This window comes from Fomitiporia mediterranea, assembly GCF_000271605.1.
Source record: "Fomitiporia mediterranea MF3/22 unplaced genomic scaffold FOMMEscaffold_3, whole genome shotgun sequence".
Classification (NCBI taxonomy): domain Eukaryota; kingdom Fungi; phylum Basidiomycota; class Agaricomycetes; order Hymenochaetales; family Hymenochaetaceae; genus Fomitiporia; species Fomitiporia mediterranea.
Genome location: NW_006760388.1, coordinates 1,472,888 through 1,496,255, shown reverse-complemented (window position 1 = coordinate 1,496,255; position 23,368 = coordinate 1,472,888). Strand labels below are relative to the sequence as shown.

Genomic DNA, 23,368 nt, shown 5'->3' with positions numbered 1-23,368 from the left:
TTGAACGTAAGCAATGGATCACTTTTACTGCATACCAGTACATAACACTCTTGTTTGACTTTATCTGTTCTGCACACTGCATATCTTCTCATTGCATAAATATGCAATAAATATGATAAGGTGTCAAATATTTCTTTAGGGGAAAACATGACTGTAGCTTTCGTTACTATCTAGAGGACCATCATCGCACGTTGCAAGACGAGCTAGTGCTGCTAGCGAAAACGAAGCTGAAATTCATCTATGCCATGAATAATGTTCCTGCAGCAACAAAGGAAAAGTGCTGAGGAGATAAGGAATATGGCACGAAAGAATAAAGAAGTGTGCATGCAAAATTGGCGATTTTAACCGTCCACGGCGCGATGTACACAAACACGGCCAAATAATGCTCAAAAACTTGCCTGCTGTAGAATGTCAGACGGTGGGGGTTAGGAGCTCTGTTGGATTTATTGCATGTGGACGTTGATTGAGCAAGTATCGCCCGCACTTGGGTAAAATTAGGTCTACATTTTTTTAGATTAGAGAAGCAAAGGAACTAGTAAAGCCCATAGATTGTGGTTTAGTAGGCGCTTTAACGCAATGGAAAATGCAGCGTTCATGAGCTGTTGTTTGCGGTCATCTCGAAAACGATCTTCGCTTGCATGTCGATCATCGCCGCGTAAGCACAAGTCCCGTGTCGCGAATACACTGTACAGGGCATCCTCCAACGACCTCCCTCTTTCTTTCTTCAATTGTCGAGCAGCAATGGCACCCAGCCGCTCGCGAGCATCTTCAAATGCAAACCTTCGTGGCAACACTCCCAGTGCCCCAAGGCAGACTCCAAACAAACAGCAGCAACAGCAATACTGTCCGCCCCGTGCCTCGCCCAATGTCGCCCGCTCGCCCACGTCAACACTAGCACGACAAGGAAAGGCTGCAACACCTACAGCAATCATGAGAATAGCAGCAACTCCGGACCCGCCTGGCGACATCGGCATGACTCCCGCAGACCGCTACTACAAGAATCTACGTGTCCTACGCCGCCGCGACTCCCACATAGTCTCTATATTCGATCAATTTCCCCATGTCACTGTCTACTACATGCAAGACGACCTTAGTATGGACAGGGCTGGGTATGAAGGCACCTTGTTCTTTTTTGAAAGGTATCTGTCTTATTTCATTTTACTCCACGGTCTCAATCTGACGCCTCATTCAGAGACATCGAACCAACATATGGCTTGTTTATTCTTAACCGCCAAGGAATGAACGACTATATACGCTATTTCCAGCATGACGACGTTTTTGAACCCATGGGAGAAGCTGTCTGGATCAGCACTCTAAACCCTACCTCGCCAAATGCCATGGGTGACGAGGACAAGACAGCAGGATTCTGGTCCATGGCTATGGATGTACGCGAAACACTGGGTGACATGATGATGCGCCTCTCACCATACATCCGACGCAATGAACGGTATCCAGACGAATATCGCTATGGCCCAGACCGCGTTGTCCCACAGCAGAATTGTTCTGCCGCTGGTACACGAGACGACGTCAAGCACGACTTCCTTAGCGACCTACCAGATGAAATGCGAGAGAAAATTATTAAGACAGTCCAGACTGCAAAGGCGAAAGCGAAGGAGGAGGACGATTCTGATGCTAAGGACAGTTCGGGCATGTTGAGGTCCTTACCTGCAACGCAGACAAATATGTCTGAGCTCGATCAATTATTCTCCAAGCTGGCCACTACCGAGCAGTCACTACCGGACCAGACCCCGCAAGCACCACAAGCACCATTGTCTGGTCAAGCACTTCTTAATACAATGTTCGCTTCCGTTTCGGAACCTAAAATTCTCCGACGACGACCGAACGAAGCAGGCCAAAAGTTGACTCTACAACAACTTGGCTTAGCACCACCAGTGTGCACTCCCCCTGATAATATGGAAATCATTTCCCCGAAACCCAGTACCGCGGGTCTACCTCAGATTTTGACTACGGACGTCATCCATGAGTTGATGGGTATGCCTAGCTCGGACAGCCGCAGTGCATCGCGTTCATCTACCTCTGCTTCTTTGTTAGAGCATCCACGGTCCCCTAGTTCCGCAGGCGCGCACCGTAGTAAGGAACGTGGATACATAGCCGATTTCGGAGAGGACGATGGAGGGACGTCTGAGTCATCGATGAATATTGATTTAGACCAGTCAATGAGCAGAAGTATCATGGAGCGTCTTTTGCCCGGAACGCGTTCTTCGGTTTCGAATTCAAGGAATACAAGGTCTTCAGGTGCATTGAAAGGAGACGCCACGCCGCGTGCGCGCGTTGAGCAGTTGGGATACGTGTCTCCGCCAAACAAGCCGCGACCAGTCCCTATGCACGCAGCGTCCGAAGCGAACACCCGCTCGCTCGGTATAGGTGCTGCACCACATACAAGCCGGAACTCAGACGCGCAATCAGGAGTGACGAATCGTACGGTTTCAGCACCTTCAACAGTACGGGTTCCGTTCCAGTCAAGTGAAGAGCTCTGGCCGAGTGGCAAATCAAAGATGTTGCCCATTCCTGCCGCTGTTGTAGACGAATTGGCTGTGGAAGTTGAAGAGGTTGTCGAACTAGACTTCAGTGAGATTGGCAAACTGGATGACATTCGGGCTTTTGAAACCAAAAGCGTTAATGCCGCTCGTGGAAGGGATGCGAGAGGCAAGGAGAAAGCCAAGGCCAACGGAGTATTGTCTGCCCAGAATGGTGTCCACGCGGCGGGACCCACTCCTGCCAATGCATCAAAGCACGGCCTGAACGCATCTCACTCGAATGGGGCCGGGGTAAAGTCCGGCATTGGAGCTTCACAATCACTGGCTGATTCCCGCCAGGATACTGTAGGACGCTCGCTTCATGCTGCACTGCAAGACTCCAACCTCATAACGGGAAATGGACAAGCCTTGAATAGAAATGCGTTTGTGCGGGAGGTTCTAACGCTCATTCACGTACGTGATACGCATTTAATTGGCCTTTTATTTGTTCATCTCGACTAACACAATCCCCATGCACAGACCGACAAGAAATTTGTAGATAAAATGTATCAAGCGTATCAAGAGTCCCTACCCCAATCCCGATTCCATTGACACTTGTAAGTTATGTTATCCCTGTATCAAGCGACTTTCTTGTAGCTAATTTTATCGAGGCTCAGAATTCATTTTATCTTGTAATATACCATGAACTTGATACAAGCTACATTGCAATCATTAGACCCTCGACCGTCATCGTATTTGTTGAGTCTTTTACTCGCACGTACACGCACTGCACGAAACCTTCGTCAATTTGCCATCCTGCGCCACCCTTGTTGTCTCCAGCTCACGCAACGCCTTTTCTTTTTCTCGTCTATCAAAGCATGCAGCTTTCGGGTTCTTGCAGTCCTCTTCTTTTTATGCATCTGATTGCTAGCTCTTCTTCCTTTCTCTTCTGTAGTTTAGACTGTATCGTATCTAGCTGTGCCTTCTCTTGGTTCATTTTTACTGCTGCGCCTTTCATTTTTCTCGCGATTCCTGTCCTTTGCACGATCATGTAGCCTGTTGTGAACATGTATGGATTGACGATATGATCATAGGTAGCAGGCCATACCTTGAAGCTTCTGCGTTGCTTTTTAATTCTACGCGAGGAACAAACTACTCTCCAGCTCCTTCTGCATGTATCCCGGACTTGAAATGCAAATGCTGATACACATTTGTGGTTGCATTGCTCAACATTGGAGCACGACGACCTCCTCTGGTGCAACTGCTAAGTAGTCCAAAAGGTTCCGTTTGCATCTAATTGTTTGCACAGAGCGGTCTCAGGACTCCTGGCTTTTTCGGAAATGTAATAGTAGAACTCTGCATGAATCGAGAATTTTCCTGGACTATAACTCGGTATATTCAGAATATTATAGTGTTTGAAAACCACCTCGGGGATGTTGGTGAGATGGCCGAGCGGTCCAAGGCGTTAGACTAAGGATCTAATCTCTTCGGGGGCGTGGGTTCGAATCCCACTCTCATCATCTGTCATCTATAGATCCTCTTTTTGGAACAGCAGCTTCATTAGGGCCACAACATGAAAATTGTATCAGCATGTACTATGATGTAGACGTGCGTTTGTATTGCATGAAACTACTCAGCACACAAAGAGCATATGCTTGTGCAAATTGTATTTTTATTTGCCTGATAACTACAATTTAGTTTTTAAACTAGCATCTCGCTTGAAAGTTGATTGAATGATTCTCCTCAGTGATGTGAACGGGCTGTGACGCAGGCTACGATCATCACGCATCACACCGTGTCATGCACCGCACTTGTCAGCGGCGAGCGCGACTCTGATCTGGTGGTGAGTATGAAGTTGCAAGTTACTGCCACCACGCTCCTCGATACCGTACATCGCCAGCCTCGCTTCCCTCTTGCCGCCGTGGACTAGCCTTCTTATCTTCAGCTGTCCCCGTTAGTCTACAATGATTCTCTTGGACGAGATTGATGTCAAAGAGAAGGTAAAGGTACGCTTTACCCCGACCCTGTCTCGCCTGCTTCTATAACTGGTCATTTCTAATTCAATTCACACTCCAGCGGGAGTCGCTACCACCCTACTCGCCCCGGCGAAGTCTTAGGATTCCCATTATTGCGACGCCTCCATCAACCGACAGCGATCGCTCGTTCCCAAACACGCCTCAAGTCCAGTCGTTTCTTCATCCTCGTTCTGCCTCTTGGTCATCAACAACTTTTGGGCGGTCGCAATCATCTTTGACGCTCAATAGCAACGCCTCTTCGCAGACGCTTCTTGCTCCGTTTCCTTCGCCACCGACGTCTGGTTCAATTCCTGGGCCATCCACATCTCAGATTTCAATCCCATACGCCGCCACTTTCCCTGTCCTTCCTGCATATCGTGCCTCTGCCCCTTCGCGAATCAAAGCCTCAAATAACGTCTATATTGAACGCGAGTGTGCCGCGATCACAGGCACCTTCCTCATTGATCCTACCTTACAAGTGCCAGACTGTCTTCTCCCAGATGATCCAGGCGCTCTTCTCTTTTGTAATGGAAAGAACAAGAAAATCTCAAATGGAAAGAAGAAACAAAAGAGAAAAAATCTGTGTCTTGTGACAAGGACTGGGGATATTTCTGTTGACATTTGGATACGAGAGGGATCATCAAGGCGCGGAACTGGCATGAGTAGGAATGGCGGTGTTGATTCTGTTCATAGCCATAGTGGCAGTAGTTCTCATTCAAGTCGCAATTCCCTGGATTCTCAGGAGACCTCGGACTATTGGAAGGATTGGACATCACCACCATCTTCACATCCATGGCCAGAGAAACTTAAGTCTCGTGTAGAGATTGACATTCGTAGCGAGTCGGGTTCCATCACTGTTCGAATAGTCAGTATCATCATTGTTATATTCTAATGGACTGTTCGATGAGGTCTGATTGTTATTTATTTGTCTCTTTTAGCACGCTCAATCTCATCAGCGGCTCCGAATAAATGCCACCTCAGTACGAGGGCCCATCTCAATCGGTATCCCACGAACCTTCGTAGGTCAGGTGGAGTCAAATAAGAATCTTGAGCGTTCCGGCTCCTCTGACTCGATGTCTTCCCTCTCCCTGTTGTCACCTATATCTTCGACGTTTCTCCCTGGTACTCCGACATCGTGGAGCAACGAGATTGATATATTTAGTCTCCCTGGAAGTAGCTCGAGTGGAAGTTTGCTTGGAGGAGGTACCTCGGCAACACCGATAACGCCTCGTCAGCCTGTGCAGTTCTCTTTGGATATGGAACAATTTGTCACCCCACTTGCCGAGCACAAGAAAAGTGCACGGGGCCGATATCTTGTAGGGGACAGCAAATGTAAATATATTTGTCTTATATTGTTGAGTAATTATCACCTATTGAGGGCTAACACTTGATCCTGTTGTCTTGCTATACAGATTTTAAGGAACGACCAGAACGGTCCTTTGATGAACTGCACCTTGAAAGCCGTACAGGTACGATAGGCGTCTTCTACGACGACGAAGCACCGCAACAAAAATCCGATAGGCTCATAGTAAAGTTATTAAATAAGGCGTGGTAGCCCTGCCATGGGACCTTGACCTTTACGTTAATTCTTATCGATTGCTAAAGCCTTCGTACTTCCGTCTATATTAATTTTGCCGTTGCATGAACACTGCATTTGCCATGCGTGTATTAGTTCCGCAGCTCTGGACCTGTTCACTCGATGTATAATTGACGATTATATGCTTTGCACCGTCGTTTATTCTTGTTTTATTCTCCGCAGAGCCGACTTCCTTTCATGGCTGTATCTATGTCACCGTGGGGTCTACAACCCACCTCTGATTTAATGTGTTGTTGTACATCTATTTGTAATTTCTGCATCTTTAGGAATTTTGTAGCGTTCTTTATTCGCATGTTAACTCCAAGCAGACTCTTACTATTCTACATGAAGTTACTATGCTCGGCATGATCTTTGAATTATCTTTCCTGTACAAACACAGCCTCACATATAGATGCATAGATGTCCATTTATCTGCTGTTTTGACTGAACGGGCAGTGCAAACTACATGAAATGTCATATATATGAATGATGAACGCAAGGTCCGAAGATGTAAAAGTAAACGGAAATCATAGGAAGCAGAAGGTTAACATGCGGTGTCATTTAAATAAACGCCCTAGGAAGCTTGTATTGGCGACTTCCTCATCAACATAGCACAATCTGATGCGACCATTATCACAGGTGATATCGAGTGACGACCCTACCCAGTCTCCTTTGCCTACAACCGGGTCCAAAATGGTTCACCTCTCAAAACGGAGTATGAGACAGACAATATTATTTGTAGGCTTACCGTAATTAGACTCGACAAAGTCACCAATGAACGACTTGCGAGATCCGCGTACCTCGCTGAAAGACGTCACGCACGATGCGAGCTCAGGCGAGAGTGTTGTCCAACCGTTGCGTGTCCGCGTTGTGAGTGGGCCAACAAAAGAACGTGGAAGTTCGACACGCACTCCGGCATTCTTCGCTGCAACGCGGAGTGCAAAGGGTGGCGAAGCTTTCGACGCATGCTAAGACAGGATAGAGACTCAGTAAGTCGACTGCAACTTGCAACGCGAAAGAGAAGATATTAGACCATTTTGACGTGAATAAACCCGTTCTTCCCGCGTATATCGATTCCTGCTTTCTTCGCCCCCGTTTCGTCGTTTTCTGGATCTACGCTCGTGTTCGGAGTACCTACAACCCAGATCTCTGCGTTCACAGTGCCATTCTTACATTCTATTCGTACATTCTTCTTGTCTGGGTCACCAGGGACAGGAGATCCGAAACGTGGTCCAAACTCTTCGTCCTCCTCTCTCCCATCCGAAGTATATCCATTTACATTAATGTTGGGAGGAAAGGGAAGATACGGGTCAATGATGATGCGTTCTGAAATAGGCCTGTTCGAGCGCTGAAGGCGCAAATAGCTTCTGCGGAGGATATTTGGGGGCGATTTGATTGAGAAACAAGGATCTTGTGGATTTAATGCAGTATCAGGACTAGATCCTGAACTTGAGGCGGCTACCGCTGTCGACGATGCAGCAACGGAAGTAGATTGCGCTGCATGACTTTGCCGATCATTCGGCGGAGCAGTGGGCAGACTCGGCTCCGCCGCGTTAACTTGAACGTGCGGTGAGGCTGAGTATGGAGGTAAGGACTCTCCTTGTTGCTCGGCATCCTGTATTTCGAGATGAAAGAAGCTTTACTGCCAAACTCCACGTATTCAAAATCGTGTACACGTACAGCTTCGGCTTGTGCTAGCTTATCCTCCTTGATGATCATTATCCAATAAGGATATCGCCTACTATTTGACAAATTGACAGATCTTAAAATCTGAAATGCTTCTCGGGGAAGTGGGTCGAGTCAAGAGTAAGGATAGCTTCGAAATCACGACCAATAGATATCGTGACCGGACTTTGAAAGTCGTAAATGCGGTACTTTTGTTACTTCGCGAGAACTGTGCCTTGGACAGTGGCTCTCAGAGGCTCGTTGCAGCCGGAGAAGGTGAAAGGAAGGCAGCCATCGCCTCACTTCATTCATAGTTGAGGTTCAGAATCAGATGGAGAAGCTTTAAAGGCGGCGCACTGGGGTTCCCTTTTCGGATCGGAGAACCCGTGACTCTACCCACCACACTCACAGCTTTTTTTCATACTTTGCTACACAGCCCATTTCTTCCTTACAGTGAAATTAAGTTTCATGGCCTCTGCTGGCTTGGGCGTAGCAGAACAGCTTGCGTTTATTGTCACGAAATGCATCTGCAGAAGTCCCAAAACCAAGTCTCTTCAAACCGATACTCTATTCACCTGCGCTTTGTCTGATAATCTCACAGGAAGAGAGGTTCAACAGATACTTAGAACGTCAAAACCGAGGTTGTTCCTCTTGAAAACTTCTGTGCTGTTATTTCGCAATCCTGTGTGAAATTCATTCATGATGGTGCATTCCGTAGCTGCTGTGCAATACTGAGGACACTGGTAACCGAAACTTGTTATCTGAAGTGCATCTATAGGCGCCAAACTCGTATTCAAGAATTGAAGGTTGCCTCGTGTTGCTGTTTTTTAAATGGAGACCAGGCCAATGCTATGCTATCCATGAAATCCATCCTGTTTAAAGCCAAACCATCTAAATAGGGCTCACCATCCTCATCCTAGTCTGCCCCCCAGAAAACATCCTATTCACTAGACTCTGGGTTCTTTCATCTACTCCACCATAGTGACATTTTTCTCAACTACGTGTTGCCTCTTTGCACTATTTGCCATCAATCAGTCTTCCTCTGAGTAGTCTGCCAATCCTGCTTTCTGTAACATGGCCTCCCGAAGGAACTCCCGTGTAAGTTCTTGGTGCACCTCTTCGTGTTGATACTCATTATGGATCCGGCATGTGCTATAGACATCTAGTCCTAAGAAGTCTAGCAATGCCTCAAAAGAATTGCAAATCTGTCAGGAATCTGGTAGAACTGTATGTACCGCGTTCACCTTTGCCTTATCTTATATGCTTATATGCCTCTCCTATGCCTTGGAAAGTATCGGCCTTTCACGGATCCTAAACGCATAGAATCAATCGATGCGAAGAAAGCTCCTATATGTGACGCACGAGCACGTACCAAAGGTGTTCCGGACTCGTTTCTCGGAGTAATGCAGGTTAGTGGTGCTATTTATTTGTTCCTACATTTGCCTTATGAATGCACATCTATATTTCTTTCAAGACCCTCCCTAGTGAAACTCAGTCTTGCCAGACTTCACCCGAAAATCAAGTACACACGAATAATTTTAATACTCCTACTACAAATGATTCCTACTATAGTGATATCCTCAACATCCGTTTGGAGACCCCCGAGTCTTTCTGCAGCCATCTCCAAGCCACGAGGACTCCGCTAGTACCCAACATACGCTCAAATGCTGAAGAAGCTAGTCCAGGTCCATTTGACTTCAGTCAGCATTACCTGGAACGACAGGGACATGAAATAGACACATCGGCTTCTCTGTCTCACCCATACTCGGGTTCTAGTACAATGGCCACTTCTGGGACATGTACAGAACTATATGCTTTTGATATGGAAAATCCTATCATCTATGCGCGTGCTCTTGACATGTATGGAAACTTGTCGAACTGTTTATGTGTGGACCTTCAACTTACTGGTCTTGTTTTCACTAGAGCCCAAAACTTGCCACTCAGCAACATGAACCTGGGTCTCCTGCATTCGCACAACGATCAACCCAGTGTCTATGCTCCGCATATGGATGCGTATTTCTATCCGCACGCGGGCTCGTACGCCTTTCTCGATCAAAAGTTTGAAGGTCAAGTTTTCTGATCTACAACATTGTCCCGTGTCAATTAGTTATAGACATGTAGCCATATAAACCACGTCTTGCATTTTCTTGTGTATAATGTCCACATGTACTAACTTAAAATACGAGTTCTCGTGTTTACAACAGCTAAACGCTTTCTTCCTGGCCTGTGAGGATTCCAGGCCTACGCCACCATAAAACTCAAGAAATCTAAAGCGTCCCTTCCTGCTTACATCACACAAAAACTGTGTCTGAATCCAGATACAGACATCACTTTTACTAGGTAGTACAATTTAGTTTTCTTAGCTACTTCATGCCAGAGTCCCACAGCGCCACTCTGTATTCATTTGAGAACGAAAACGTGAGGATGGTGCTTAGACCGTTCCCGAGCCGGAAATAGTGATCTTCGCCTTCGGCGCACCGGATTGGCTACCGAGGGTCTCAATCTTCTGGACGAGCTCCTTACCCTCGACAACCTCACCTGAAAGAAAGAAAGTCAGAAAAATGCAATGTGTTACGTAATCAATCTAGATGGGCGAAATGCGATGGAAACAAAACACACCAAACACGACATGTTTGCCATCGAGCCACGACGTGACGACAGTGGTAATGAAGAATTGAGAGCCATTTGTGTTTGGGCCTGCGTTTGCCATAGAGAGGAGGTAGGGGCGATCGTGCGTCAGCTTGAAGTTCTCATCTGTTCGCGCGTTCATTCAGTCAATTGAACACTGATGCTAATAGGTGGGAGGAACGAAAACTGTACCAGCGAACTTCTCGCCATAGATGGATTTGCCACCAGTACCGTTGCCGCGGGTGAAGTCACCGCCCTGGAGCATGAACGACGGAATGATACGGTGGAAGCTCGATCCTGCATAACCGAAGCCGTGCTCGCCCGTCGCGAGCTCACGGAAGTTCTTCGTTGTTTTCGGGACTACATCATCAAAGAGCTTGAAGACGATGCGCCCTGTCTGCTGGTCATTGATGGAGATGTCAAACTAGACAAACGCCAACAGGTGGATGTATGCGTCAGTACGTGAAGCCAGTTGACTAGAGCGGCGAGCGCGTGTGGCGCATCGACCGCATGAATTGAGGGGAAGAGATACGTACATAGACGTTAGACATGGCTGGGCTGGAGATGGTGGTGGTCAAGGAGAAGAGTGGAACTGCGTAGGGAAGGTCCCCCGGTTCTTATTAGGTTATCGTCCAAGCCGGTTGGTGTCCCAGATTGAGAGTGTCGTGATTATCGATTTTGGGGCTGATTAGATCAGATGTCCTCATCGAGACCCTCTATCGGCAAGTGGCGCTTTTCGATGCCCTCAATACCCATATGGCGACATGCATCTTCACCTGATCCCGTGTGGCACGCGAGCGTGTACCGTATAACACAGCAAATCAAGCGCGCAATCTCCAATTCGTCCTATTGGCTGAACTTGTACGATCTGGATCAGCCCAGACAGGCTTGCTTACTTATTTCCATGCAACTTCCTCATCCAGAGAGGAACGTGCTTCATTGAACGTTTGTGGGCTGTGATCTAAATAGGCAAGTGCTGTGAGACCAAATTTAGACACTACCTCACGATGCGGCCGGTTCTGCAGTTCTGTTCTAAACGGCCCGCTGTATGATAGTATATCAGCTGGATCGCATGTCTCAAATATACCGCCATGCTCATATTGAAATCATGTCTACCCAGACGATCTCAGCGCTCCTGTTTCTTGGCTTGTCTTTCGCATCCAAGTGCGCCAATATCGTAACTGCCCTGACTTTAGGTGTGAACAGTCGGATGTTCTAATTCTTGCTGACTAAGTGTTGCTCTCGTTCAATTTAGACAAGACACCGCGAAGTGTCAATGCGCTGGATCCATACCCTGGCAAACTTCGAGTCACTTTCAATGAGAATAGAACATTTAAGATTGTATGTATTATCACTCCTCACAAGCTTACCAATTTATGATACGGAGGCTGTTATGGAAAAGACAGTTTTCTCTGACCTGCATTTTGGCGAAAATCCTTGGGATACATGGGGCCCAGAGCAAGACGTGAATAGTACGCGACTTATGCGTACAGTCCTCGCCGACGAAAAACCGGATTATGTGTGAGTTCAGTCTATTCAGACAGGGTCTAGCATTGTGCCTTGCTACTGTTCCGCTAACTGCTTGTACCTGTAGGGTACTCAACGGTGATCTCATCACCGGAGAGAGTACGCTATTTTCAATCACGTATTCTTCATATATCTTCTTAATTTTATCTCTTGCTCCATGGATGGCCGTGAAATAAAGACACTTTTAGAGAGAACTCGACAAAGCTCATTGATGAAATTATGTTACCTATAAATGAAGCCAATGTCAAATTCTCGTCTACTCACGGAGTACGTATATTTGATGAAGGTGCTGATGACTTTCTCGTTAATGTCTTCTCTTTAGAATCATGATAATCAAGCCAATATTACTCACCTGGAAGAAATCAAGCGCGAACTTCTTGTCGCTCCAAACAGCTATACGCGTCTCGCTCCTCCTGGGGTAGGTGGTGAAGAGGGGCCAGGAAATTATTGGGTTCCGGTAAGTTCTAATTAAATCATCCGACCAACGACCTGAACTATTCGCGCAGGTGTACACAACTGCGAGTGGTCTGTACTGCGTTGTTCCGCTCACAGATGCGAGAAGCTAACCGTCTTATATAGATGCAACGCCTTCTCTGATACTTTGGTTCTTTGACTCTCGTGGTATGCATTTATAATAATACAATCCTGCTTCATGCTATCTTACTATCTTCTCCCATACAGGTGGTTTTGTTGAGGGATCTGGAACAACACCGGTCCCTGATTGGGTTGATGTTTCAGTCGCGGAATGGATTGAGAAAGAGTCAGCGGAAATGGTTGACGCGTGGGGTCCAGCTGAGGAAAGAAGTGCGATAGCATTTGTGCATATACCACCGTGAGTACTGCCAACCCACAGGCCGACTAAGACTTACCGTGATTCATCAGTCATACTATACAGGCGTTGCAACCGGGTCTAAACAGCACAAGGGATCCCGGACTCAATGGTCTGTGATTTTGTTAGTTGTACGCTACATGCCATCGTCTGACGCGCACTTGAAAGCGGACCTGCTCGGCTCGGGATCGACACAAGCAACGACAGATGCTTCCAATGCTGGCAAGGATGATCCATTCTGGACAACGCTCACCGCAAACGTGAAAAATTTGCATGTAGTCATTTCTGGACACGGTATGGTCTTTGTGCCTCAGACATCTCCACCAAGGGTTAAAATTGCACCTCAAATCCAATAGATCATGGAAACGAATGGTGTGTTCGTGAGCCAACACAGGATGTTATTTTCTGCTTCGACAAGCATTCTGGGTGAGGATTTATTCCACTCCCAAAGTTTCTGAGGAAGCTGATATTTCTTGCGGACTGGGAAATATAGTTATGGTGGATACTCGGGAGACGGATGGGGCCATGGCGTTCGAAACGTCATTGTCCAGTCTCCAGAGCCAAACAGCACTCTGGATACGTGGATTCGCCTTGAGGACGGAGAAACTAGAGCCAGGGTCTTGCTTGATAAGAATTATCAGTGAGAAGTAATTCAGACACGTGTGTATGTATGACCGCTAGATCCTGGGAAATTTCTCTTTTCGCAACAAGTGTGCGGAACCGCTATTCCATGTGTTTGTCGTGATTGACTACTATGTGTGAGGTAGCATGCCGTTTGCGTCAAATGATGCAATCGACAGTTCGTAAGGATACCGTAGCAAATTTGCAGAGACCCAGGTTCAAATATTCTGCTTCCGTGCGAGGTGATGTGTCCGGCTGAGCCGAGGAGATGACGTATTGTGATCCGCGGACGGTCCAGACACTGTCGGCTACGGCGAGGAGATGGTCATGCAGCCGGATTAGAACACTGCCACAGTGCCAGAGCTGTCCCATGATGAATTTCCTTTCCTAATTTCTTCTGAGTGCTTGTCGACTTGTCTCTGTCGTCCACCACCTCTCCCGCCTCCCGCATTGCGCCCTGGGCAGCCGTGCCCACCGACGCCGACAAGCGCAGGGGAGAGCACGTACTCAGCGCCTGTGCGTCCAACTGCCATGGCATCCTCGTCTAAAAAGTCAAGCCGTCCGCACGAAGTAGTCGGTCCTGTCAACACCAGCAATCTTCTCACTTGCCCAAATCCTGCGTACCTGTTTGATGGCGACGAGCTGCCAATGTCAAATCGGGATCACGGGAAAAGAAGCCGAAGGCATGAACGTCGTGAGAGGATGCAGGAACAGGAGACTGTGCTCAACCTCATTGACACAATGCGTCGCGGTGAAGAGGCGAAGACACGCACCCAGAGTCGCGGTCGTAGCGGAGCAGGCTCAGGTGCTGCTGTGACAAAAAATGCACGTATAGATGGTGGAGGGCTACGTGTGCGCTGGGCACGGTTCAAACAGCGTCTGGGAACAGGAAGCGCCCTTTCGGAATCCCTGCTTGATGGTACAGGCGCGTCTTCAAGCAGCTCACGCTCTATACATCGATACATGCTCGGTCAAAACCAGGCTGCTGGTGACGAAACGGATGATGCCGCAGAAGTAGACGAGGTGGTTGTTGATAACAATGCATTGGGTACTCTCACAGCTGGCTCGCAGGTGAGTGAGCATGGCGGGACAGGTCATGCTGCGTCGGGTAGCGGGAGACCAGAGATACCAGGTGTAAAAAGCCACACGAACTCATTTGGGACGATGGATATGCAGAGCTACGGCATCTGGGAGTCGAATTGGATTCTTTCGTTCTTTCGGTGGACACTCTGGGGGCTCGTCTGTCACTTCTTCGCGTTTCGGTTCAGCGAAGAGAAGCGAGAGCATGACTTTCGACGCGAGACTTGGTGGTCTGGCAAGACACTCGGCCTTTACTCGTCATTATTTTTTGTCGTCAATTGGATTCTCGTCATTGCGCTCAGCACGCGCCCATTTGTTCTTTCCGACATGATCTTCTTCTATGGCATCGGTCCCCTTATTTCACTCCCAATTCCTTTCCTGGTAATTTATGATTATCCCTACAAGAGGCCAAAACTACACCAGGCTTATCTTCTGGTGTGCGTCTGGGCTTGGGCTATATACACGACATCCTATATGTACGCTTGCGATTTCTATGCAGTCCGGGGTCCGAATCATTGTGGTAGACGTGATTTTATAAGCGTATTTTTGTGCGTTGCTCTAACCCCAAGAATTATGAGTTATTAATCTTGCAACAGCTTTGCTATCGGTCTTCCTGCAATAGCCATGTTCGGTTTGCGACAGACTCGTCTGACAAATATAGTTGGGTTCGCCATATTCTTCATCTTGAATGTACGTGAATCAGCTTTTCCTCTGAGTCAGCGCTCAATCAAGCTTCTATTTCTTTCCCCAGGTCGCGTTAATTCTCCCAGCGCACCCAGCTTATACTCGAAGTATGTTACTTGGTACTACAATGAGCTGCTTCGTCACAAGTAATGCAAATACTCTCTTCCAGACGTCATAGACGCTCTATTGTTTCATATTTTCCTGTCGTATATACATTACAAACGGGAAAATGTTAAGCATCTTCTTATATTGCTATTGTCGAATTCGGGGATTGATCTGCGCTTGTTTCAGATGGAGCGTCGTAATTTCTCCCTACGTGATCAGCTCAAGGCACAGTTCCGTGCTACACAGAAAGCGCAAGTCAATGAACGAAAGGCCAGCGATTCTAAGCGGCGTCTCACCTCGTATGTGTTCCACGAGGTCCGTGTCCCACTCAACACGGCTTGTAAGCATGCGCTCGTAGCTTGCTTTTCTTTGCGTTAAGTTTTGTTTTTAGCGTTGGCAGTACAGAATATGGAAGCGATGGGTCAAGTCCAACAGTCGAATGAGATTGAATGGACGGCACTCAGCGGAAGTTTGAGTATGATGTCGAAGGGTAAGAAAGAATCTGGATACTTAGTCCGTTGGCTAATCATATCATTAATAGTATTGAATGATGTCCTCGACTTCGATCGTCTGGATTCCGGCCGTTTTACTACTGTCAAGACACCGTATAATCTCGTAAGAAATTATTTAATCATTTAATTATATAGCCGCGATATTAATAGTGGTGTTTGTATAAGCATCAAACCATCCGTTCAATTCTTGTCCCACTTGGTCTAGCTGCGAAAGCACGGGGCCTCATTCTTACTGATGAACTGGACAAGAACATTGATCGGATCGCCCGTCGAGCATTCCTATCTGCCAAAGGTCTGGATGCAGCAGCGATTGCTGCCGAGCTAGCGAAGTCAGATGAAGACGGTTACGTGCTTGGTGACGATATGCGTCTTCGTCAAATTATCAACAACCTTGCGAGCAATGCGTGCAAGTTCACTCCTGCCGGCGGACACATTCGCATTGTTACGAAGCTAGTGTTTCCCGCGCTTCCAACAACTGGAGTGTCAGAAGGGGATGCGTCCGAGACTATAGCGGAAGGTACTCCAGCCGTTGCACCTGTCAAATCTGATCCACAAGGGCCAGTCGGCAGTACACAGAACGAAGGGGATGGGCCTACTAGCAAAATTTCAAATTCGCAAGACGAGAAGCCTCCAATACGGTCGAAGTCAATTGACAAAAGAGAGGCAGAACATACCTCTGTCCATTCCTCAAACCGATCTTTCCGTCCTTGGCATAGATTTTTACGGAGAAGGGAGACTAACGCAACAAAGACCGGGAGAGATGTATTAGCTCGAGATATGTTGGATGCCGCCGAAAGGGGAGCCGTCCCATCCGCCTCGGCCTCGACGCCATTGTCGACCGCACTACTCATACGACATAATTCGGTTGACTTGAATGCTCTAGACCGCATTGTTGTTCGCATCGAGGTGCATGACACCGGCGTCGGTATTCGAGCTCGAGACCTTGTCGACAACAAGCTTTTTAGGTATGTCTAAGTGTTAGTGCTTCACTGGTGGCCATTGATTAACACCCTTGTTGTCAGTCCTTATGTTCAGACCGAGGTACGAGAACAGCGAATACGAATAACTTCCTTCTCTGATGTGGTCTGTTCAGATCGGAAAATACCAGGGGGGTAAAGGAACTGGATTAGGCCTTGCTCTCGTGCGACGAATTGTCAAGCTCAGTGGTGGTCGTCTTGGTGTAAAGAGCAAGCTTGGTGAGGGAAGCACGTTCTGGGTCGAACTTCGTACGTTACCACTAGGTACTCCAATTGTTAGCTAATTAGACCTTTGATAGCCCTCGGCATTGGACAGTCAACCAACGAACACAGAGAACGTCTTGACCTTCCTCATGATGGTTCTGACTACTCTGAGGGCCAGCGTCAGCTTGCATTGGGGCTTGAGGAGGCGAAATTCGCCCGTGCAATTGGTGAAGGTGAAACACCGTCGACAATGGTCACTGAGCAGGAGGCCGCGCTTACGAAGGACAAAGATGCTGAGCATAACGTTTGTCTTACGATACAGTCCAAACGTGCACTGAAGAACGTCATGGACCAAAGAGGTTTATTTGAAATTGTGCCTCCACCTCTAGCCAAGGCGAATCTCGGAGCATCCAAGCAAACACCACTCACACAGACACCGAAGCCTGATCTTCCACCACTGACACCGTTCGTCGTAGGCATGCCACCCACGCCGCCTTTGTCTGGCTCGGAGGTTGAACGGTTTGGCGACTCGAATATGTCTGCTGCAGTGACACCAACCGAAGAGGAGAACAGAGCTGAGTCAAGTAAAAGTGCTTTCATGTCGCCTTTACCGCCCTTGCTTCCGTCATACTCCGCACCCGGTCCGCTTGAAACGCCGTCAATGTCAGCTGGAGGTTCAACTTCAAATATTCTGCCAGGCAAGGGATTGCGGGTGCTTATCGTAGATGATGACATGATAACGAGAAGCCTCATGTCGCGGATGCTTTCTCGCCTTGGATGCACGGTCACCACCGCTGAAAACGGGAAGATTGCACTAGAGAAGATTCTCGGCGGTACTATTCCGGCTGGTGTCATTCGTGGAGAGCCTGGGACCGGCATGGGCATGAGTACCGGCATGCCGCCTCAAGAAGCTGAACAAATACCAGAAAAAGAGTACGTTTACTTGTTCGATGTCATCTTTTTAGACAATCAAATGGTGGGCTACACACCTCCGAGTTCGATTTTTCGATGCTTATTTACTTTCATAACTAGCCAGTAATGTCTGGCCTAGATACTGTCGCTGCGCTAAGAGCCCTCGGACGAAAAGACCTGGTCGTCGGAGTGACTGGTGAGTAAGCTATGAACTGTAACACATCATTGTAAGGAACTGCTTTCAGGAAATGCTCTCTTGACTGACCAGCAAGAGTACCTTGATGTTGGCGTTGACAGGTTCGTATTGCCATCTACCATTGGTCACTTCTGGTTTTAATGTTTCTCTCTTTCTTTCTAGAGTCCTAACGAAACCAGTCCTTGAGGGTAGCCTTAAGGCTATGTTATCCGTCGCACTTCAACGGAAGCAAAAACGGACATATACAGTACAGGAATTATCCCCTCCTTGATAATGCTGATGTCTGTGGCGAAGAATTTCTCATGATGAATATTATGTATTGCAATGTCCTTTGGTCTTCTCTTTTTCTTCTTTTTTCTTTGGGAATTCTTGATATCTTGTTATAGTTGGAATTCAATGTAGGATGTCTTTGTACATTCCATTACAAATATGGGGTTCAGCTCTAGTTACTTACTCTTTCTGACTAAAGACCTTGTATACATACAATTTTGCCATCCATTAGTTGATTACCCAATGACTTCATGACACCTTATACTACTTGCACATGCCTTCTTCATGCATTTTTTTGGAGAACAATTTTAGAGACAAATTATGAGTAACTTATTGTATCCTGCTTTAGTGTCTTACATATTATCATGCTCTATACACAATGACAGGCACCTATTCATTCTGAGTCATAGATAGGCTATGAACATACTTATCACCAGTTTTTGTTAGCTACCATAGTATGGATTTCTTTGTTTGATAATTTGAGTCTAATGGAGGACTAAGGTAATGAATGTCTAAACTCTTATAACTTCATCTATTCTACTCAATAATAAGACTGCTTTCCATCCATTCACTGGACCCAAACTCTGCTAAAGAAAACAGAGTTAAGATAGTACAGTGAAGAGAGAGGATCCCCTAACAACACAAGCCAGTAGTGCAATAGCAAGGTCATTGCACTTGTCGGGTTGCAAGCAGAGCCCGACAAAGCAGGGGCGGCAAAAATCAGATAACCAAGAATGAGGGCGGTGCCCTCATAATAGTGGTTAAACTATTAAGAACAGATACTACACTTGATCTAAGCCAAAAGGCCAGAGTGATGAAGATTCATTTGAGTATCGTGCGCAGGTTATATAGGAGATAGTGTATGTGCACGGGCCACACTACTTTTTGGGAAATATGGCTCAACAGATGAGTAACGCTGAGAGCAGATTGATGTGGAGCACGTGGCGACTATTTGTGCAAAACTCGGGACTTCTATATATGTATAAATTTAAAATGGCGTCTTAGGATTTTGCTTTCTTAAAGCGGGCAGATGTTGGATACGTATAACGTCAAGTCTCTTTGACTGTTATGAAATGGCATTGCAAGGCAAGATGTGTTGAGTCGCGTCCAAAGGAAAAGTACATGAAGTGCCACTCAGAAGTGGTATTATTGTACATAGAGGAATCGTATAATGCGAAAGGACGAAAGACGGTCCCTGTTGCCAGAAGTTTTCCTTATTGCTGGCTGGACTAGTAAGTTCCTATTATGTTTCCTTCTTTCGTTCAATTCCCTATTTAATCTGATGCCCGGCGTGTCAAACGACAGACGCGTTGGACACTGCCCATGTTATATGTAGCTATCTTTCAATCCAAGTGCCTTCACCTTTGTTCCCAGGCTTCGCAGATTTTAGGAGATATCTCTTCTTAAGAAGGATTGTAGCCCTGACACTTGTTGTGATCATCTTCGGCGTGGCGCTCTTGAAATGTCCCTACAGTCTGCCACCGGCTTGTGTGGTAGCACCTTTTGTTTCATCCTCCTTGGATGGTCTGGAAACTAATGACGGTTCGTTATGTTGAATGATCTTGTGCACTCAAACATAGACCCATCTGCTTCCCGTGTTATGCTTGACTCGTTGTGCTTCAACCCCATCTTGATTGCAGGAAGACTTTGTTGAGCAGGAGCAGACAAGAAGATGCGCAGTTACATGGCCAATACTCTTGGGCCACAAAATAAATGGATAGGTTTGCATCAGTTATTCCTGTCAATGCAGCTGTTAGATGCAATGCTCAAAGCATATATATCAATCTGTGATTGATTTTGCTGCTTCGTTTATTTATGAATTTTGCAATTGATCAGCAATACATGTTTCATATTGCTTTACGTAGAAGCGGGTTTCCCATCATGAAGTAAATAGACCAGCGCAACTTATCGTGTGAACAGGATAGTGTTTTGCCACTCCAAGACGGCCTGTGAACCTGACTAAATGCGAATATTCACCTGCTTCTCCGAGAGGCTGTGCTCAAATGTGCACATCTCCTTACTAAATGGTGATTTTCTCGATCCGACAGGACATATGGCACTGATTCTTGACAGAAATGGAGAGATGTCAAACAATCACCCTCGCGATGTGCCCAGAAAGCGCTGGATGTCGCAGCAAAACTGCCTCCGATATTGACGCCTTTGCAATCAGACTCAACACGCCTCAGCAAACGTAAGAATCTCTCTCTGAAAAATACGATATAACATCCTTTCGTAGGTATTGCAGCAAGAAATGTAGAGGTAGAATAGGAAATAAGGGAAGGAGGTTGTACCATATCGACTCGACAAGAATGAAATTGAATCGAAAGAGTGAAGTTTAGACGTCCTGGTCCGAACTCGAGGACACTAGATCAGGGTCGATCAAGGGTTAAAAAAACTATGGAAGCGTTCCTCGTTTATTCATTCAAACGTCCCGAAACTTCTTAGCGTTTTTCGGGGTAAGTGCCCGTGTTCGTCGGCATTGGTGCTGGGATGCCCGCACCCCCTGTAAGTGCACGCTCCTCAAGTTCCAATTCACGAGACACCTGCGTGAGCTCACACGGAGTACAGCAGTATGCCATCATGAAGTCGCTGCAGCCATCACCTGCGATGCGGTACCGGTTGCGGACCGCTGTCCTTTGACCGATCTGCAGAAAGAGTATTAGAACCTCATTAACTTTCACCAGAAGAGTACAATAACACCAACCTGGAGGACCCAACCAAGACCGCAGCAGCATTGAAGGAGGCCATGCACGAAGCAATCGCCGTTGCATGACTCCCCAGATTCTGGATGAGGTGCGTTGCGTGTTTCAAGGTACTGCAGGCGAGACTGGATCTGGGAGTAGACCATGCACGGGCAGCACCAACCCAAGCAGCAGGTTCCACAATCGTCAAAGCATTCGGAACAATCGTGACTCCACTCGCGCTCGCCGTTTCCATCATATGGGATGTTCTTCACATTACGCGGATTCATGCCAGGTACGATACCTGGTTGCACTGTTTGCACTGGATGTTGCTGCATGGGTGGGGGAGTCATCGTATTGTGGGCGGGTTGCGACATATTCATGCCCGGTTGCGGCGCGTAGGGTTGGCCGTACTGCTGAGGCTGAACTGCAGGTTGAGGTTGCTGACCATACCCGTACGATGGCGCCGGAGGCGAGACGTTCTGAACGTAAGGATTGTAGTTATTTTGCTGCATGCTAGTATCGGCAACGGGGACAGGTGACGAATAGGCCGGAAGACTTGGGGATCTAACGGGCTGAGCAGTTGAAGATGGGTATGAAGACTTGTCGTCGCTGTGTAAAGGCACAACAACGGGACTTTGTGCCAGCTGTCCGTGCAGCTCCTGAGAGTCTTGTGGCGGAAGGGTTCCTGAATAAGGCTGGGTTGTAGAGCCCTGAGATGTGAAGGGATAGACGGGTTGAGGGGCTTGTGTGGACAAACTCTGCGACTGCTGGTGCGTTCTGTCGTAAATTATTTTTATATTGTGAATACCAACAATTAAGCTCTTTAAAAGGGTCTGATGAGACTGACTGTTGTGGGGGTGCTTTGACATCTTGATGCGCCGGGTTCGCGATTGTAAAAACTTCGCGCGGCTAGAATCAATCAATCAGCATCCACATATCTATGAGAAACAATTTAGGAGGAATGATCGAGATAGCACAAGACAAGCCCGATCCATAGGGAATGGACGTAGGAACAGACATTCGGAACAGACACTCTCAGGAGCTTAAGCGTGTTATGAACAAGGAAAGTATAGCGACGGAGAAAGCAAGACATGACCTGCTGACGCTGTTGAAAAGTACTTACGGCCATAATCTCGCGGGTGACTTTGAGAGAGCGAGTCCAAGTGAACTCTGTCGCTGCGCCAGCGAGTCTGATGGTTTATATGGTCCAGCAGCTGTCGGACCTGAAGATCAGCCTCAGTGAATGGAGGCAAGTCGTTCATTAAATACCATCTGGGTAGGGCTGAGTTAACCGAACGACTCGTGACGATCCGAGGGTCGCGCTCTAAACATGCGCATCACGAATCATAGATTCATGTCAAGCGAAGGCGCTGCACCGTCCGCGCCCTACCCTAAGCGTATACTTGAATTACTGAATTGTTCAACAGAAGCTTCCAAGAAGTTGAAGGCTATGTGCATTGACACGAGATACGTCGTGCAATGCGAAGCATATACTGTAACGTGATCCCTCTTTTCAAAGAATCCCTCTTTTCAATTTTTGCATTTGCACACTTTACACAATACCTTACACTACCAAAAAATTCAATGAGGTATATTTGTACTATAAAAAATATATTGTGTCTTTTTTTCTGTAAAAAAATTGATGAAAAAATTAAAAAATGGTAAATACTACTTTTTCCAATGGTAGCTTCAATTGTAATTAGCTCTATTAATTTTATTAGTAGATTTTTTGTTACAATTAGGCTTCTTATGTTTTCTATACATGTATAAGTGTTCTTATTATAATTCATGAGTAGTATGCTGATTGTTGTGAATTAAAATTGTAGAAAGATTGGTTGAGAGTGACAAAAGTGTGACAATTGTGCTAAAGTATGGTAGCAACATAGTGTGTTCACAAAGCTTACACGTGTCAAATCATTGTGACAACTTGTGACAAAAATTGAAAAGAGGGATCCTCTCCCTTCCTGCCTCAAAAAAAATCATAAAAATTTTTTTGAAAAGAGGAGTATGTTTATAATATATAGATATACATATGTACCAATTTTACAGTTAAAAAAATGTGTGGTTGTGGCTGTAGAAAAAAATTGAAAAGAGGGATCATGTTACAGTATAGCATGCAATATCACTAGGCGTTGGACCGATTGGAGAGAACCGAATATGTACTCGCAAGAGGATTTGTTTTAGGTGGAGAGGCGTTTATGTAATTATTTGTCACTTTGTGCCCCTAACCGTCAACTTCACCTGTCTGCAATGTAACAGTTACTACATTCTTGTTATTCTTTCACAAAGCAACAGATATGACTTACTCTACTCATAGGACGTAAGGGAGCCACGAGAACTCAGGGTGTCACAAGAATCGAGCAACTTCTGATGGGATAAAGTACATATTAATGAACAGCACTAGTA

The 23,368-nt window shown here is 46.7% G+C and overlaps 8 protein-coding genes and 1 non-coding gene across 9 annotated transcripts; 6 read left to right on the top strand and 3 right to left on the bottom strand.

Moving 5' to 3' along the window:
- Positions 1 to 864: 864 nt before the first annotated feature.
- FOMMEDRAFT_139003 (uncharacterized protein) lies at positions 865 to 3,629 on the top strand. Its single transcript, XM_007263682.1, has 4 exons — positions 865 to 1,139; positions 1,193 to 2,951; positions 3,018 to 3,094; positions 3,155 to 3,629. The coding sequence occupies exons 1-3, from the start codon at positions 931 to 933 to the stop codon at positions 3,087 to 3,089; spliced, it is 2,040 nt and encodes a 679-aa protein (XP_007263744.1). The 5' UTR covers positions 865 to 930; the 3' UTR covers positions 3,090 to 3,094; positions 3,155 to 3,629.
- Positions 3,630 to 3,915: 286 nt separating this feature from the next.
- Positions 3,916 to 3,997, top strand: FOMMEDRAFT_t20. The gene has a single exon. It is a non-coding gene; the product is annotated as a tRNA-Leu (tRNA).
- A 382-nt stretch (positions 3,998 to 4,379) lies between these two features.
- Positions 4,380 to 6,423, top strand: FOMMEDRAFT_139002 (uncharacterized protein). The gene is made up of 4 exons (XM_007263681.1): positions 4,380 to 4,483; positions 4,554 to 5,357; positions 5,431 to 5,824; positions 5,905 to 6,423. Exons 1-4 carry the CDS (start codon positions 4,442 to 4,444, stop codon positions 6,045 to 6,047), a joined length of 1,383 nt encoding a protein of 460 aa, XP_007263743.1. The 5' UTR covers positions 4,380 to 4,441; the 3' UTR covers positions 6,048 to 6,423.
- A 58-nt stretch (positions 6,424 to 6,481) lies between these two features.
- Positions 6,482 to 7,955, bottom strand: FOMMEDRAFT_165976 (uncharacterized protein). Its single transcript, XM_007263680.1, has 4 exons — positions 7,749 to 7,955; positions 7,102 to 7,683; positions 6,817 to 7,036; positions 6,482 to 6,744 (listed from the first exon to the last, which is right to left on the bottom strand). Exons 1-4 carry the CDS (start codon positions 7,785 to 7,787, stop codon positions 6,626 to 6,628), a joined length of 960 nt encoding a protein of 319 aa, XP_007263742.1. The 5' UTR covers positions 7,788 to 7,955; the 3' UTR covers positions 6,482 to 6,625.
- Positions 7,956 to 9,001: 1,046 nt separating this feature from the next.
- FOMMEDRAFT_152920 (uncharacterized protein) lies at positions 9,002 to 9,813 on the top strand (the record flags this gene model as incomplete). The annotated part of the gene is made up of 2 exons (XM_007263679.1): positions 9,002 to 9,142; positions 9,208 to 9,813. 2 exons carry the CDS (start codon positions 9,002 to 9,004, stop codon positions 9,811 to 9,813), a joined length of 747 nt encoding a protein of 248 aa, XP_007263741.1.
- Positions 9,814 to 10,074: 261 nt separating this feature from the next.
- Positions 10,075 to 10,946, bottom strand: FOMMEDRAFT_17871 (cyclophilin). The gene is made up of 4 exons (XM_007263678.1): positions 10,898 to 10,946; positions 10,554 to 10,785; positions 10,353 to 10,487; positions 10,075 to 10,271 (listed from the first exon to the last, which is right to left on the bottom strand). The coding sequence occupies exons 1-4, from the start codon at positions 10,910 to 10,912 to the stop codon at positions 10,165 to 10,167; spliced, it is 489 nt and encodes a 162-aa protein (XP_007263740.1). The 5' UTR covers positions 10,913 to 10,946; the 3' UTR covers positions 10,075 to 10,164.
- A 461-nt stretch (positions 10,947 to 11,407) lies between these two features.
- FOMMEDRAFT_17870 (Metallo-dependent phosphatase) lies at positions 11,408 to 13,362 on the top strand (the record flags this gene model as incomplete). Its single annotated transcript, XM_007263677.1, has 13 exons — positions 11,408 to 11,557; positions 11,617 to 11,702; positions 11,764 to 11,882; positions 11,956 to 11,987; positions 12,067 to 12,155; positions 12,211 to 12,345; positions 12,395 to 12,413; positions 12,468 to 12,509; positions 12,570 to 12,720; positions 12,771 to 12,829; positions 12,886 to 13,011; positions 13,074 to 13,143; positions 13,211 to 13,362. Exons 1-13 carry the CDS (start codon positions 11,470 to 11,472, stop codon positions 13,359 to 13,361), a joined length of 1,167 nt encoding a protein of 388 aa, XP_007263739.1. The 5' UTR covers positions 11,408 to 11,469.
- Positions 13,363 to 13,770: 408 nt separating this feature from the next.
- On the top strand, positions 13,771 to 18,563 carry FOMMEDRAFT_118753 (uncharacterized protein). Its single transcript, XM_007263676.1, has 13 exons — positions 13,771 to 14,966; positions 15,015 to 15,108; positions 15,170 to 15,209; positions 15,272 to 15,547; positions 15,599 to 15,697; positions 15,749 to 15,822; positions 15,885 to 16,684; positions 16,742 to 16,760; positions 16,813 to 16,945; positions 16,996 to 17,876; positions 17,933 to 18,008; positions 18,058 to 18,109; positions 18,171 to 18,563. Exons 1-13 carry the CDS (start codon positions 13,870 to 13,872, stop codon positions 18,277 to 18,279), a joined length of 3,750 nt encoding a protein of 1,249 aa, XP_007263738.1. The 5' UTR covers positions 13,771 to 13,869; the 3' UTR covers positions 18,280 to 18,563.
- Positions 18,564 to 20,719: 2,156 nt separating this feature from the next.
- On the bottom strand, positions 20,720 to 21,249 carry FOMMEDRAFT_77967 (PLAC8-domain-containing protein; the record flags this gene model as incomplete). Its single annotated transcript, XM_007263675.1, has 2 exons — positions 20,720 to 20,923; positions 20,983 to 21,249. The coding sequence occupies 2 exons, from the start codon at positions 21,247 to 21,249 to the stop codon at positions 20,720 to 20,722; spliced, it is 471 nt and encodes a 156-aa protein (XP_007263737.1).
- Between the last annotated feature and the right edge of the window lie 2,119 nt (positions 21,250 to 23,368).

What these genes read in the sequence shown, in the direction of transcription:
- FOMMEDRAFT_139003 (XM_007263682.1), top strand. Translation starts at nt 931, where the DNA reads ATGAGAATAGCAGCAACTCCGGACCCGCCTGGCGACATCGGCATGACT. An exon ending in ACCTTGTTCTTTTTTGAAAG is followed by an intron (nt 1,140 to 1,192) that starts GTATCTGTCTTA and finishes CGCCTCATTCAG; the next exon opens with AGACATCGAACCAACATATG. An exon ending in AGGTTCTAACGCTCATTCAC is followed by an intron (nt 2,952 to 3,017) that starts GTACGTGATACG and finishes CCCCATGCACAG; the next exon opens with ACCGACAAGAAATTTGTAGA.
- FOMMEDRAFT_139002 (XM_007263681.1), top strand. Translation starts at nt 4,442, where the DNA reads ATGATTCTCTTGGACGAGATTGATGTCAAAGAGAAGGTAAAG. An exon ending in ATGTCAAAGAGAAGGTAAAG is followed by an intron (nt 4,484 to 4,553) that starts GTACGCTTTACC and finishes TTCACACTCCAG; the next exon opens with CGGGAGTCGCTACCACCCTA. An exon ending in TCTTGTAGGGGACAGCAAAT is followed by an intron (nt 5,825 to 5,904) that starts GTAAATATATTT and finishes CTTGCTATACAG; the next exon opens with ATTTTAAGGAACGACCAGAA.
- FOMMEDRAFT_165976 (XM_007263680.1), bottom strand. Translation starts at nt 7,787, where the DNA reads ATGATCATCAAGGAGGATAAGCTAGCACAAGCCGAAGCT. An exon ending in GGTTTATTCACGTCAAAATG is followed by an intron (nt 7,037 to 7,101) that starts GTCTAATATCTT and finishes ATCCTGTCTTAG; the next exon opens with CATGCGTCGAAAGCTTCGCC. An exon ending in CTTTGTCGAGTCTAATTACG is followed by an intron (nt 6,745 to 6,816) that starts GTAAGCCTACAA and finishes ACCCGGTTGTAG; the next exon opens with GCAAAGGAGACTGGGTAGGG.
- FOMMEDRAFT_17871 (XM_007263678.1), bottom strand. An exon ending in CTATGGCGAGAAGTTCGCTG is followed by an intron (nt 10,488 to 10,553) that starts GTACAGTTTTCG and finishes ACGCGCGAACAG; the next exon opens with ATGAGAACTTCAAGCTGACG. An exon ending in TGGCAAACATGTCGTGTTTG is followed by an intron (nt 10,272 to 10,352) that starts GTGTGTTTTGTT and finishes TCTTTCTTTCAG; the next exon opens with GTGAGGTTGTCGAGGGTAAG.
- FOMMEDRAFT_118753 (XM_007263676.1), top strand. Translation starts at nt 13,870, where the DNA reads ATGGCATCCTCGTCTAAAAAGTCAAGCCGTCCGCACGAAGTAGTCGGT. An exon ending in GATTTTATAAGCGTATTTTT is followed by an intron (nt 14,967 to 15,014) that starts GTGCGTTGCTCT and finishes ATCTTGCAACAG; the next exon opens with CTTTGCTATCGGTCTTCCTG. An exon ending in CCTGGTCGTCGGAGTGACTG is followed by an intron (nt 18,009 to 18,057) that starts GTGAGTAAGCTA and finishes AACTGCTTTCAG; the next exon opens with GAAATGCTCTCTTGACTGAC.